At 39.9% G+C, this 14472-nt stretch overlaps 1 protein-coding gene across 7 annotated transcripts in view; it reads left to right on the top strand.

The window, feature by feature from the left end:
- itpr2 (inositol 1,4,5-trisphosphate receptor, type 2) overlaps positions 1-14472 on the top strand; it is a 64242-nt gene that overhangs the window by 25851 nt on the left and 23919 nt on the right. For all 7 annotated transcript variants that reach the window (XM_075469580.1, XM_075469579.1, XM_075469578.1 and 4 more), the window contains 8 exons: positions 8775-8895; positions 10426-10610; positions 10688-10868; positions 11626-11879; positions 11963-12163; positions 13401-13517; positions 13903-13998; positions 14106-14225. In XM_075469580.1, coding sequence (XP_075325695.1) covers positions 8775-8895; positions 10426-10610; positions 10688-10868; positions 11626-11879; positions 11963-12163; positions 13401-13517; positions 13903-13998; positions 14106-14225 — 1275 coding nt within the window. The remainder of the gene's footprint in view (positions 1-8774; positions 8896-10425; positions 10611-10687; positions 10869-11625; positions 11880-11962; positions 12164-13400; positions 13518-13902; positions 13999-14105; positions 14226-14472) is intronic.

The raw sequence follows: 14472 nt of genomic DNA, 5'->3' as shown, positions 1-14472 counted from the left end.
TGTGGACCCGTCTAGGTTACATAAGCCAGGGAGGCACTTGAGGACACACTCGCACTGAGAAGGAGAATAGGAAGGAGGATGAGAGGGGAAGGGGGAGGAGGAGCTGGGGGGGTGGGCAAGCACTGAACAAACAAATCGATACTGCAGTGAGAGGGGGGGTACGTGAGCTTGTGTCCTGCTGCTGCTCCTCCACTTGGGCCAGAGGCCTGAAAAGTGAGTGATAAGAGTTGGTAGAGAAGATGGAAGAAGGTGTCTGTGTGCACGTATGTCTTTGTGTACCATAGGTGTTGAAGATGAGGGCTGAAGTACAAGAAGTCAGAAATTTAGAAGGTTTTAGCAGAGTTTTTTCCAACAGTGTGGTGAGAAGATTGAAACTTGCAAAAAATGTGCTGTGTTTTCGATCAATATGAGCACAAAAACAAGTCTGGAGATTTGTCCAGTGTTTCCTCTTTATTTGGAGTGCAGTTTGTTGTGCTGAACACTGTCTTGAAGTAAACTGGTTGAAAGCATATTTAATCCTCTAACTTTGTGGTATATCATATACACGTTGTCCTATTAAAGGCTGTTTTGTTGAATGAGAGAATTTCTCAAAATAGAAAATTCGTGTGCCCTTTTACCCCCGCTGACAGTGTTATTGAATTACTAACACTGCCAAGACTACTTTTCTCAATATACTACATGTCAAACAGTGTTTCTTACAGTTCTGTATTGCCTGTTTGTGTTTGCATCCGTGTCAGTCGTTTCTTTTTGTTGTTGTCAAAAGTTGTTCAACAGTTGTGCAAAAGAAGGAATTCAAGATGCAAAAACTCGGTGCATCAGAGGAGCCAGACAGTGCGGTAACGATATGTGAAATGTCAGTTTGTGTAGGCGTTCATGAGTGTGTTCAAGCGTGTATTTGTGGCCTGTCTTTGTCATTTCCCTGAAGCCCTGAGTGTGGTGCTGCAGCCTTACTGCACGAGCGAGGGGCAGGGAGGGAGAAGGCAACGATTGATGGAAGTAATGAGAGAGGTAGAGGCAGACAGACAAAAACAGAAGGAGAGAGACAGAGTGACAGCACAGGCAGCAGAGGTTGGTGGCTCCCCTGGGGTGCAGTGAGTGGGTGGAGGAGAGGAAGGGAGCCATGTGAGGAGCCATGTGAGTGGAAGGGAAAAAAAAAAGTGGGCAGCGTCTGCAGAGTGAGGGATTGGAGAGAAGCAGAGTCTGCTCAGTCCATGAGGAGACAGGGCAGGGGGTGCGCTTACGTAACAGCCTGCAGTGGCTGAGCCAACGTCACGTGGACCATCACGTTCTCCCTCCCTCCGTACTCACTCTGCTGTCCGCTCTCTCCTCCTCTGCTCACTCCCTGCTTTGTCTCAGTCTATCGCATTCTGTCTGCACACCCAGCTTATTCTGTCCATTTCTCTCCCATCGAGTCCCACCCAGACCCTGACCTATGTTTGCCCAGATCATGGCAGAAGCACAGGTTGGGTAGTAAAGGGGGACATCTGCAGTCACGCCACAGGGATGTGTTGGCTCTTGCCAATGAACATCACCTGTTTTTGCCGTCAGATAAGGACTGCTCTATAAATGTTTGTCCTCACATTTTCCCAGGATTAGGAGGGATTTTTGGCACAGAGAAATATTACTTGAATACTTGAGAGAATGTTTGATGTACATGGATACGGTAGTCAAACATTTCAGTGAAATAAAGTTGCACAGAAAAATGGCACTTTTTTATTTATTTAGTTATTTAACCCTTTTTTTTTTCTTTCAACACAATAGTACAATTTCAAAAGAGTTGACTTAACTTCACCTGCCCTGAGTCTAAATGCTAATTCAATTGTTCACACAAAATGTTATTGACGCCATCTTTCAAAGGATCCATTGAAGAGACGGCTCGGTGACACTGACTGAAATGGATGTAGCATTTGTCACCCTAATTTCTGTCTCAACCTACTATTGAAATATTTTTTAACTAGTTCAATAACATCAGTTTTACTTTCTCATTGAATTGAAGCCGTTGTTTTGTTTTCATTTGCACTCTTGTCTGTGAATAAAGATAGGGACACATTTTCACTCCTACATGTCTATTACAGTTGAAGCCCAAGGTTGTCCAGATCTCGTTCTCACAGCTGTGGAGTTGAACTGACTCAACTCTAACATGTATCTCAGGTGGAAATGAAAAAAAAAATGCATAAGGCTCCAGGGGGTTAAAGTAAACTACAATGACCACCAGTTGTTTGGCTCATTTTTGTGTGTTTTTAAAAAAAAAAAAAAAAAAGAAATACGTTTTTGTCTGTTTACAGATGACAATATATAACGCTTACGTTTAATATGTGTTAATGGGATCGGTTCATATTTGTCTTCAGTCCTTTTTGTAAGATTTGTTAACATTAGGAGAAATATAAATCCTCTTTATCCCATAACACAATTTAAAGCTGACTTCAATTCAAGATAACTTTCTGATTTTAGATGTTATGTCCTTGAATAGATGTACATCATGTGGTGTCATATGTAGACTACACATGTTTAGTGTAGTAAAAATTAGTCGTGTAATATACACTACGCTCACAGGGCTTCACTTTCCTCCCTCTGTTTTACACTCACGCCTGTCATTCACATACCGTCTCTGTCCATCTGTCTCTATCTTCCTTGCTTACCAAGTTTCACACCACCTGCCCAACGCAAAGCAGATTTACAGATTACCACCCTCTTGATGCTAAGTGCATCACACACATGCATATAGATTGAAAGCCTTGTTCAGACACAGGCACACACGGTTCCTAAGCATGCAGTGCCATGCCGGCTGTTTCATCTTGAAGGGTTTTCCCTTGTTTGGGAATCCTAAGAGACGGGCTTAAAGTTAAAATTAGAACATGTCTGACAAAATTAGGACCCTGTTTGCCTTTGAAGCTTGGAAACTTTTTATTATGCAGCATAAGATATTAATACATTTTTTAAAATCTATTTGTCATATATAGTGAGTTAACTATCTAAATTTGTGCTAAAAGAGGCAGTTCCTTTTTCCTCTTGCCTCGATCGATTTACCTCGATCCATCAGTCAGGTGTCTGTTTGGGGAGTATTATGCTTTGGTTTCCATAGTGATGAGGGATTAGCACATGTTGTTTGTCTGGTTTAACCGTGACTGTGCACTGGTGGTCTGTGTATCCTGTGTTTTTAAAAAAAAAAAAAAAAAAAAAAAAACCTTCACAACTAGAGTGGGGTTCTTCCTCAAAAAGCTCCCCTACCAGCAGCAACTCAAAATAATCTGTTAATGTGTGGAAGTGGAATATTCTCATTTGAAGTCCCATTTACCCAATTGGGATAAGAAAAAAATGACCAGACAGATCTCAAAATTATGGTACCATGAAAAAAAAGTTAAATGCAATGGTTAACTTTCCATCTTTGCAGCCTTGAATTAAAATTAAAAAGACAAATCTGTAAGAATTACACTGAAATGGACCAATTTGTGCTTTTTCTGCTTGACTAAATGGTCCATCTGGGATGAATAAAGTATTTTTCTATTATATTCTATCTATGATGCCAGAAAAAAGTTTACTAAAATAACATGTCAGTGTGTTAAAATCTTTAGGACTTGGAGTTCAGAGCTTTTTGCATCCGAGGGCAACTATGAATGAGATTAATTGTTATTGTAAACAGTGTTTCGACATAGTTCATAGTGTGTTATTTGGATCTGATTGCATGCAAGTCTACTTGTGCTCAGGGGGGCACATGACCAACAAGAGGATGAACGATATGAATTGCAATTTGTGTTCTGACTGATTGCTTCTGTGATTCAGTTTTTGCAAATGTAGCTTTTGGAACAAATGGCAGCAACACCTTTTAGTTATAATGCAAAAATTCAAAGATGATGAGTGACTTGATGGGAATAATATCGATTGCTTTTTGTCAAGACTATTGACTGAGGTCAGTCAGTGTTCACTAGTGTTTACTTGAGGAGGCTGTTGTTCTGCTGGTCATCATAGCTTTAAATCGGCCCTTATGATATGGATTAGACATGAAAATGGTGGTTACACTTGTGCTCTTAAACTCTATTCAATTATACTCCATAAATTAAGTATTCAGAAATGCCACCGTGCTGATTTGACGCATCACATAAGCAAGACTGAGACTGCAGCTGTAATTATGTACAATGCTACTTTAGCTAATGCTAACAAGAGAGTGCAAAAATGTTCCCAGGTTCCTGTCTCTGGGATGAATATTCTGTTACCACATATCTAGTCTGTCGTGTCTACCCATGTTACATTCAGCAACTACAGATCTGGCAAATGTATTTACGTTCTATGTAAGGAACTTAGGACAATAGGATTGACTTTGAGTGTGTTATGCACACAATTATAAGGCTGACTTGAGGTTGTTTAGCTGGTATTTGTACCCTTTTCACCATGTTTGTTCAGCTAGAAAAGCTGATATTTGAAAATTAGCTGTTTGCACAAAGAACTGCTAATGCTTAGGAGAATCCATTTTTTGCAATATTTGATATTAATGAAAGTCTAGATCTTATTAGGGGTTCACGCATGTTTGGACCAATTTTGCAGACCATTAAGGTGTAGGTGCATTTAAAATGCATCTGTTTGCAACCACAAATTTGTATACAATTTTCACAATCATTTTATCTTGTGGATGTTGATTTAAGGCATCAATAAAGACTGCTCTCTTACTTTGGGATCCCTGAATGTTGGTTTTAGTGAGAAGAATGGTCCAAATTGTTGACCGACTGACTGTCGGACTGACCAGCATTAAACCACAGCATTAACATGGCTGAAAAAAAAAAAATGTAAAAAATGTCCATTATTACTTCCACTTGATATAAATGCTCAAGTTCCTTCAAGACACAAAAAACAGGCAAGTCCTGCTTGCGAGACAGCCTATGTTCCACATTACATCTTCTTGATAAACACAATCAGTGCTTAACAACTTTAGTGAATAACACTTTCACAGTGAACCCACAGGTTAACCTTTTACTGAATACTTGTTTACGCTTCTAGTAGTGCATTTCCCTGAAGCGGTCTCACCAATTGCTCTCACATGTGGGCTTAATTTGTTTTGCTGATGTGCTTGTTTGTTGGGTAAAATCATTTCATGTTCTGTGGAACTGCAGCTTGAAAATGTTGTAAAATTGTAGCTCGTGATGTTTGTCTCTCTTGCTGGGTTTCATCAGATGCACATACCGTTTGTTAACTTTTGGCCTTGTGTACCACTGAGTATCATGTTAATGTTTCATATCCTACCTATAGAGAACCTAAATTAAGTGATGAGATGAAGAAATAGTTCACCTAACCATTACTTGAACAAACTGTGCATGGGGCCTAAGATACAAATTGATGCTGGAATTAGCAGCAGGAATATATGAAGCTAAAAAAAGCTCATTTTAAAATCAAAGCTGGATCAAGCTCATCAAAAAGCTGTATCCAGGGCCACTCCCAGAATATTAGTTTTCTGCGATCATGGGTCAACAAATTGAACAAATCTCGACAACAGCACAGATGACTGTGATGATTCTCAGTGTCATCACTGTTGTTCTTTTAAACAAGAACCCCTCGTTAGCCAGGTTTTCTCATTCACACTGAATTGAACAAAGACGACACAATCCTGCCCGGTGTGTACTTTCAGAAGGCACGACTGCGATGCAGAATCTGTTATGACATTTAATGCAACAGGTTTTTTGTCTAGTGTGGTGCCACAGCAGTCCATCCGATTTCATCTTCACATAGAAAAGCAAGATCGAATAAAGGTGCAAAAGTCCCTACTTAAACAGGCTGAGTCAAAGAGGCTGTAGTTATAGACTGGCTTTTTTTCCTTGACATTTTTCCGTCTTTCCTGTCTCTTCGTGTACCCATTATGTGTGGAAAAAACAGGAGAATGATGTAATTGTATTTTGTTTTGTCCTATTCTTGAACTAAATCCCTAATATGAGTTCAAATAGAGGGAGATGGGACTGTATCATAATGTCCTTTATCCCGAGACTAGCCGAGAATTCTATGTCAAGGTAAAAAGTATCACAGAAAAGAAAAGAAAAGAATAACCTCCCTCCACCCCTCCTATCTCAAACTCTCAAACTTGTATGGAGGATGCTGTCCTCTTTTGTGGCCTGGCTCTGCTAACTTTTTCTGAACAGAGCAGTTCTGGTGCTGCCGGTGGTGCTGCCCTCTGCTACTTGCCAAGTTTTCAGACCACCGAAAGAAGCAGAGGGTGCATACTTTCTTTGGCTTTTTATCCACTCTCTTCTCTAGATTCTTAGAGATTTGCAAACAGCAGACGTCTGGAGGAGGGAGGGGAGAAAAGGGGATGTAAAGAAGTCGGTGGCGGGGATAGGCAGCTCATCCCCAGCTTGGGCAACAGAGCCGCAGTGTGGTGTGCCAGTGCACATTTTAAAACATCACGACCGCCTACTACTTGCTAGACTTTGTTTGTTTCTCTCCTCGGCCCCTCTTTTTCTCTGCTTTCTGTCAGTTTTTCTACCGCTATTTCTATCTTTTCTTTCTTGTGGCTCTTGCATCACCTGACTGGAGTTTTTCTCGTCAATGCAGCAGCAAGCAGATGAGTCAGGCTGGGCTGGCTCTCCTCTACAGCCGTCCTGTCTTCACTCTCCTCCCTCTCTCTGCAGTTGTTGCCAGCACACTGCATCGCCCAGAGGGGAAGCAAACAAGAAAAAAATCTGTCACCCCAACCCTTTCTTTTACTTCTCTTCTAGAGTAGCAAACCCAACATGTCCTCTGTCTAAAAAGGGGAAATGTTAAGTCAAACATGATTCAATCTGCTGCGTTACAGTGTAGCACAGAGTTTGTAGTCACATTGAAAGTGCGTCTGGGTGGAATTGAGAGAATTTGGCTCAATGGATCATCACCTTCAGTTTAAAAAGTGCACGTGTGTGTGTGTGTGTGTGTGTGTGTGTGTGTGTGTGTGTGTGTGTGTTCTTGAGGCAGCAGCTCAGCCAGACATTGCAGGCAGACAAGAGTCTCTGCTGACTGCAGATGAGATGAAGTGTTTACTGACACAGGGAGCATCAGCTGCACATGCTCCTCTACATCTTTGCTCTTCAGTGCTCTTAGCTTAAGGATTTTTAGCTTCACTGAATCTGAACTACCTATGTGTTAAGACTTGGGAGTGCATAATTATCCCTCGTCAGTCAAATTGCTCTGGGTGAAGTTTGGTGCATCATTGAAAATGTATCGGTTCATGATATGTTTTAGCTGAGACTTATAACAGTTCTGCAGTTTGCTGTAAGAGGGAACTGTTCTAAATAATGCTTGCAAAAGTAGCTACACAACTGAGCCACATAAAGGGTAATACCAATTTGCACTAATTGTTAACTTTATTAAAGATATGATTCACCATAAGGAAACACGAAAAGGAGCAAAGAGGCCAAATATTTGCTGTCTGAATTGCTGGTGCAATAGCTGTAAAGGCTGTCAAATGAATAAATAAATAGCAGATGACAAACTTGTCACTTTGTTTTTTCGAGATATCAATTCATATGATTACTGTTTTGAAATCTTATCCAAAGTTTGTCCTACTTTTGGCCAGTTTGTCATGGTTAACAAATGGATAGTTTAATCTCTGAATGACTAGTTGTCAGGAATAGTTAGTTGTTCGTGTTGGTTCACAACATCACAAACCGCAACCTTAAAAAAATAAATCATCCAGTTCAATCAACACCCAGTAACTACCATCTACTACTAACTTGTTTCCATAAAAACCTTAAGTGGCTCCATCTTCATAATTTAGTTTCACCCCTTCATTGGTAGATTTAGCCATCTTCTCATTCATCCATCTATCCAGTGTATTGATCAATAACTATGGTGAGGTGTTATCAAAACAAGCCCATTTGAGCTATGTTGCTATAGAAACTAATACTGACCAGCTTTATGGGTTTGTACGGTCTTTACCTTCCATCCATCCTTGCACAATAATGATAGATGGTGACAAACGCAATGCAAGTCATCAACTGTCAATCGCTCGCACTGATTGCACAACCACTGAGCAGAGATTATCTCCATGAATCTTTTCCATCTCATTTCTGCTCATCTGCTCCAAATGTCACAGGAGATGCAGAGAGATGTTTATTACAGATAGAAAGAAAATAAATGCCTTTCTGGGATAAACAAGTTGCTACTGTAGAGGCCTACTGATTTTGTGCTTTGCGTCATTTCCTGCACTTATTTTATACGCCTGTGTATTTCACACAGATGGGTGCATTCTGCGTTGCCTCCTTTACTTTGACTTGTGTATACAGTGGTATGTTTAGGTGGGGTCAGCTTTCATGGTCTCATTCACATTAGAGAGGTTATCAGAAGATTTCAGGACTATTCCTAATTCTAAAACTTTAAGATAACCTCTCATTGTTTATTTTAGGATTTTACCAAACATGTCTTAGCTGCCATCTCTGATAAATAATCCATTACAATAAGTCATTGGGCAGCACTTCAACTGCCATGCCATCTCTAGCTCCAATTTCTTTGATTAATGTCATGCTGTAAGCCATAATTCCCATCAAGACAGATATATATCATGGAATGATTCCCGTTAGGTGAAATGAGGGGAAATGTGGTCTGCCCATTCATCTATGATTGGGTGGATTTCAAGAAAGAGAGTACAAGTTGCCACAAATGCTCCCTTTTGTTGTGTTGGGAAATGGTAATCTTTTTTTTTTTTTTTTTTACCCTCGTGGCTCCCAAAAACACTACTCTTAAATCATTAAAACGGTGAATTTCCTTTTTAAAAGCTTGTACTCTATTATAAAGAGTTAATATGAAGATTTCTGTCTCCACAGGGAAACGACTTAAGAAAGATTCTTCTCGTACGCTACTTTGGAAATCAAAAGCCTCTCTCCAAGTCAGAGCTTGGAAGTGGAAACAGCTCATCGGGCGGCTTTGTCAAACCTTCATCTGGAGGTACTGAAAACCCCAAATAAACTCAGACTCTACAATAACTGCTCACTGCAGAGGAAGAAAAAGTAGCTAACATCACAGCAGTCTGCTTCCGATGAGACATGTGCTGTTTGGTAATCGCTGACAGATTGTTAATCTGGCTAAAGCAATTCCTGAAGTATCAAATATAGTAGAAATGTTTAGGCACTCCTGTTCAAACTGTCTAATTCTGTGAAGTGCTAAACCAGTAACGTATGACCTGGTTTCTAAAATGTATAAAGTGAAAGATTACACCTCTTTAATATTTTGTACAAGATTACTTCTGTTTGTTTTTTTGTTTTGTTTTTTAATTAAAAATATTTATTTATTTATTTATTTATTTATTTATTTATTTATTTGCTATTTTCTTTTTTTCATGCTTTGAAACAACAAAAAGGAAAGGGCCATGAGGCAAATTAAGGCACCCTGCATGGTTGGTACTTATTAGTACCCCTTTTGACAAGTATCAGAGCTCATAAACACTGTTTGATGGTGTTGGATAAGAATCCTTCAGTTTCTGTTTGGGTAGATTTTCGCTCCTCTTTGCAAAGGGGTTTTAGTCTCGCAGGCTCCGCTCTTTTTAAGGTATATCCACACAATTTGAATTTTACCATCATGAAAGCTTCAGCATGCACCCCTGTAGGTAGTCCCTAATGGATTTTGTGCGTTTAGGAATAGTATAATGTTGCAGAACGTTTTTAAAGATAATGTGATGATTTCCTCCAGAATTTGCTGATAGTCTTAAATCATTCTTCCCTTCATCAGTTAAATGTTACCCATGTCTTCATTGGCAATACATGCCCAAAGCATGATCTGTTCCCCTCCGTCGGTTAGAGAAGCAGTGTTCTCATAAAATCATGCAGCCCCTTTTTTCCTTATAAACCTACCTTTTATCACACTTACCAAAACATTCTTCAATTCATCATTTTATTTCCAAAATGCATCACACTTCAGATGTTGATTTGCAAACCCCTAGTGCTGGATTTTGAAGTTAGTTCTCTGACTTTTAACTGAAGGTTACATACATGGAGTTGTGCCTACAGAGTGGAACAGTCACCACCTCTGAGGGTTTTTAAAGCATATAATTGCTATGTTTTTATAGGCCTCACTTGCTTTGTTGTTATTTGAATTAGGGAGGTCAGCTTCTTGGTGCATTGTTTAAAACAATGCTTTAAATATACAGCTTTGAAATGTACATGATCTGTTTCTTTCTAATAATTGACAATTAAAATTAAATTAGCCATAGCCCAAATAAGTTCATTGAGATCCAAGAAGTCTTGGGATTCCCAAACTTTTGCATGATACCCCCTTTCCTTTTTTTTTTTTTTTTTTCTTTTTTTTCTTGCTAAAATTGCATAGCTTTAAGATAATAGACAAATGTTCCTTAAATGGTTATAGTATGTATTTTGATCAGTTCACCTACTTCTCTCAACTTTTTTCTGTTGCAGAAATTTCCAGATAGCTGTGCAATATTTTACTCAATTGTTTTAAATCGTTGTTAAATCTCTCTTGGAGGTTCTGCCCTGCTGGACTCTGACAAGCCAGGGAGCAACATGGTGGAGATCCAGTGTCTCTTGGACAATGTTGGGGCATCAGAGCTGGTAATTGACCTAATTGTCAACACAAAGAATGATCGGGTGTTTGAGGAGAGCATCCTGCTGGGAATTGCTCTTCTGCAAGGTGGAAACACACGGATACAGGTGGGCTCCGCAGACACTCATATCCATTCAATCCAATGCTTTAGAAATATGTCATCATCACTCTGCTTCCCAAGCAGAACTCTTTCTACAGCCAATTACACAGGCAGAAGAAGTCTGAGAGGTTCTTCAAGGTTTTGCATGACCGCATGCGTTTGGCCCAGCAAGAGATTCGAGCCACTGTGTCCGTCAACATGTTTGAGCTCGGCTGCAGAAAAAGGGATGATGACGGTGATGTGAGTGGCACCAAGTTTAAGAAAGGTACTGCCTGAGTAATGTTGCATTTGAATCTTTCTCTGCTTTGTTTATTTGATTATGAACTAGCTTAGGACTGTGGCTACTTTGCTTCAGTCCAAAGTTTTGCTGGGAAACTCTGCTGTTTGGAGCATGGATCAAATTACTGTTAAGAATGTCAAAAAGAGGCTGAGTAAGTAATTAAAGTCTGCAGTAGTGTCAGAGATGCATCAAGATGTGCATTTAGATGTAACACACTGAGCCATGTGGATCATGTTCTGAGTCCAGCCAAGACTTGCCATAGAAACAGCTGGAGTGAGTAAAAAGCCTCAAAATCAATTCTGCTTTTACAGCCTGTGAGGTCCTGAAGTTCAGCTCTGCCTCAGGTTTAAAACAGCGCCGGCGGTTAAATCCAGAGAGATCGTTGTTGCTCTGCTGACAGACTGTTGTTCCCAGTTCTAGCAGTCAAATGTCAGAGGCCATGTGACTGCATCACAAGCTTATTAAAAGGCTATTGTATCAAGATTCTGAGGTTTTCTGCTACAGAACCCCAATCAGTGGTGGCCCACTTGTCAAAGTAGTATGTCTAAATTTCATTCATTGCTTTTGATGACTGAATTTCCATTGACCACTGCTCTCAAAACATTAACATCGGGCTCACCTTATGTAAAGCTGTTCACATCTATCCATCTGCTGCCAATGTTACCGTACTATCCAGTAATTTGACAGTCAGTGATAATTTTTTTTATTTTTTTTTTCACCTCCTCTTCTTGCTGGTTTATAGGGAAAGACTCAGGGCTTCATATGAGGGAGGACATGCGAGGGCAGCTAAAGGAGGCCTCCTCAGTGACTTCTAAGGCCTTTTGTGCCTTCAGGAGGGAGCTGGACCCTGACCTCGAAGGCCTTGGGCAGACCATTGAGATAATTGGGACTGAGGAGAGTGAGGAAGAAACCTCAATGAGCCCAACCATTACCATTATGAAACCAATCCTACGCTACCTCCAGCTGCTCTGTGAAAACCACAATTCAGACCTCCAGGTAGGAACTCTTCAACAGCCTTTGATTTCCAGGTATTATCAGGCTGCTTGCTGATTAACTTGGGATTTTTTTTCTGAGTCCAGAACTTTCTGCGCAGTCAGAACAACAAGACTAACTACAATCTGGTGTGCGAGACCCTTCAGTTCTTGGATTGCATTTGTGGGAGCACGACTGGAGGACTAGGGCTGTTGGGACTTTATATAAACGAGAGTAATGTGGATCTCGTGCGCCAAACCCTGGAAACCATCACAGAGTACTGCCAGGGACCCTGCCATGAAAACCAGGTAGATTGGGGGTCAGGAGTTAGTTTAGGTCTGAGGTTTATCTTTTCCTAGACTCAAAGATTATTCAATATTAGAATATAACTGCAGTATATGTTGTGATATTTTTTTTTTCAATTATGCTCCAGATGCTTTCATTGGATGGCAGGTATTTCCTACGAAGCATGCTGTCATAATACAAGCAGAAGGCTTTTTTTTGCATTGTCTTGCTCAAACAAGCAAGGCCTTGCCTTAATGGATAGTCATCTTGAGGCATATGTAGCTACAACACCTGTATGTCTGTCATTATTAATAATGCCTTCAAAAATCTGCAAGTCTTTCATGCTGAATGCATTAAAATACCCTGATATGACCATGGATGCATGCTGTTTAACTTTAGACAGATAATAAGCCTCTTCTCTCTCTTTTTTTTTTTTTTTTTTTGAGTGTGCAGCACCTCACAATTTTCAAAAAGAATTTAAAATTCTTATTCATCAGACCACTGGGCAGTTTCCTTTCACCTCACTGAAGAATGAATGCTCAGAGAAGATGACAGAGTTCTCCAGACTTTCCAGAATATTTATTTTCTTGATGTCGTAAAGATTGAACTTTCACTTGTGAATGCAGTGACAGATTATATTCACTAACAATGAATTGGCTTTGATTCTTAGCCCACGCAGTGACTTCCTAATCAAATCTGTGTCTGTTTTTAACACAGTGCTGCCCGAGGGCCTGGAGATCAGACAAGCAGAGATTTATACTTAGTGTAGTAAAAATAATGATATTCTCAAGTTCTTTGCAATTTTTTGATAGGACGCATTAATCTTATATTTTTTTAACAATTTAGAATTTTGCAGAACTGCAGCCCTTTCCCATCTCTGTTCCTGAAAGGCTGATCTTCTCTTTAGCTGTGGAAAGCTTTCCCTTGTCCCAGCTCTGTTCAAATTTAAAATGAAAATATGTTTTTGAAAATGCAACAAAATTTCACACTTTGACATGACACGACAACATTCAAATGCTTGATTTCTTTTGATCAACATTTTACACCGAATAATTATATATATATATTTTTTTTTAAACAAACTTATAGTACAAGTATCTTCTCTGAATGTTTGACCAGTTTTCAGTATACAAAGCACTCGTGCATTAGTAATGAACTATAGTTTGATACCAAACCATTTACTATTTACACTTTTTGTGTCTTGTGCTCACCTTTTGCACATTCTGCACTAACAACTGTGTATTATTTGCTGTCTTACAGACCTGTATAGCCAAGCATGAATCTAATGGCATTGACATTATTATTGCCCTGATTGTCAACCCCATCAACCCCCTGGGGACGCATCGACGGGGCATGCAACTGGTGCTGCAGCTCAAGGTGAGTAGCAGGTGCCTCTGAGATCCTTGAGTGGACTGTTGCCATGACGCACAGCCATTATTGTTCCAGTGATTACAATGTGCTGTGTACGGTTCATTATCTGTAGCGCTTCAAACTTATGACAAGATTACTGGAGTGAATTTGATGTATTCCCCTGTCTTTGAAGGATAGGTATAGCAAAATGATTTGTTTTGATAGTGGAGCCATTTTTTTTTTTCACCCTGTTGTTCAGTTTTGTAACATTTTCCAAATGACTGCGATTAAATGTTTGTTTTATTTATTTGTTTTTTAATCAGTCAGTTGGTTGAATCCTGAATCGTTTATCTCTGTTGTCCATTATTAGTCAAAATATAAAAGTTCACTGCTGGAGCCTTGTTTGTTGTAGAATAATGCTTCCAAGCTCCTTTTGGCTATCATGGAGAGCCGCCATGACAGTGAAAATGCAGAAAAGATTCTCTACAAGATGAGGCCCACTGAACTGGTAAGTGTGTGTGTCTGTGCATGTGTACATTGACAGATTTAACAAATTAAATCTAGATCCCGTTTGTCCAATATCAGGTCTGACATGTCATGACTTGTGTGCTTCAGGTGGATGTAATGAAGGAAGCGTACACCCAGGGTTTGGAGAGTGAGGAGGACGAAGACAGTGTTGGAGACCCAATCAAACCCAGAGATGTTGGACACAACATTTACATCTTGGCTCACCAGGTTAGGAAAATGCCTGTGCTTGAATCTGTCTGTGACTCGCACATTAGTGGATTTACCCTCTGTCTGACCCTCTGCTGACCTCTGGGCTATTCACTGCAGGAGTATTAAATGATGGAAGACTGCTCCACTGTGAATGAGCCGCTCTGACAGTTTTCTAAAATTAGTTTTCGTGATGTGACACTGTTTCATGTAAGTTGGAAAGGGCAGGCCACGTCTAGCGGGTTTTCACTTCTGCCTTTTTACAGCA

This window comes from Odontesthes bonariensis, chromosome 7 (genome assembly GCF_027942865.1).
Source record: "Odontesthes bonariensis isolate fOdoBon6 chromosome 7, fOdoBon6.hap1, whole genome shotgun sequence".
In the NCBI taxonomy this organism is placed as follows: Eukaryota; Metazoa; Chordata; class Actinopteri; order Atheriniformes; family Atherinopsidae; genus Odontesthes; species Odontesthes bonariensis.
This window is presented reverse-complemented; position numbering and strand designations above follow the sequence as displayed.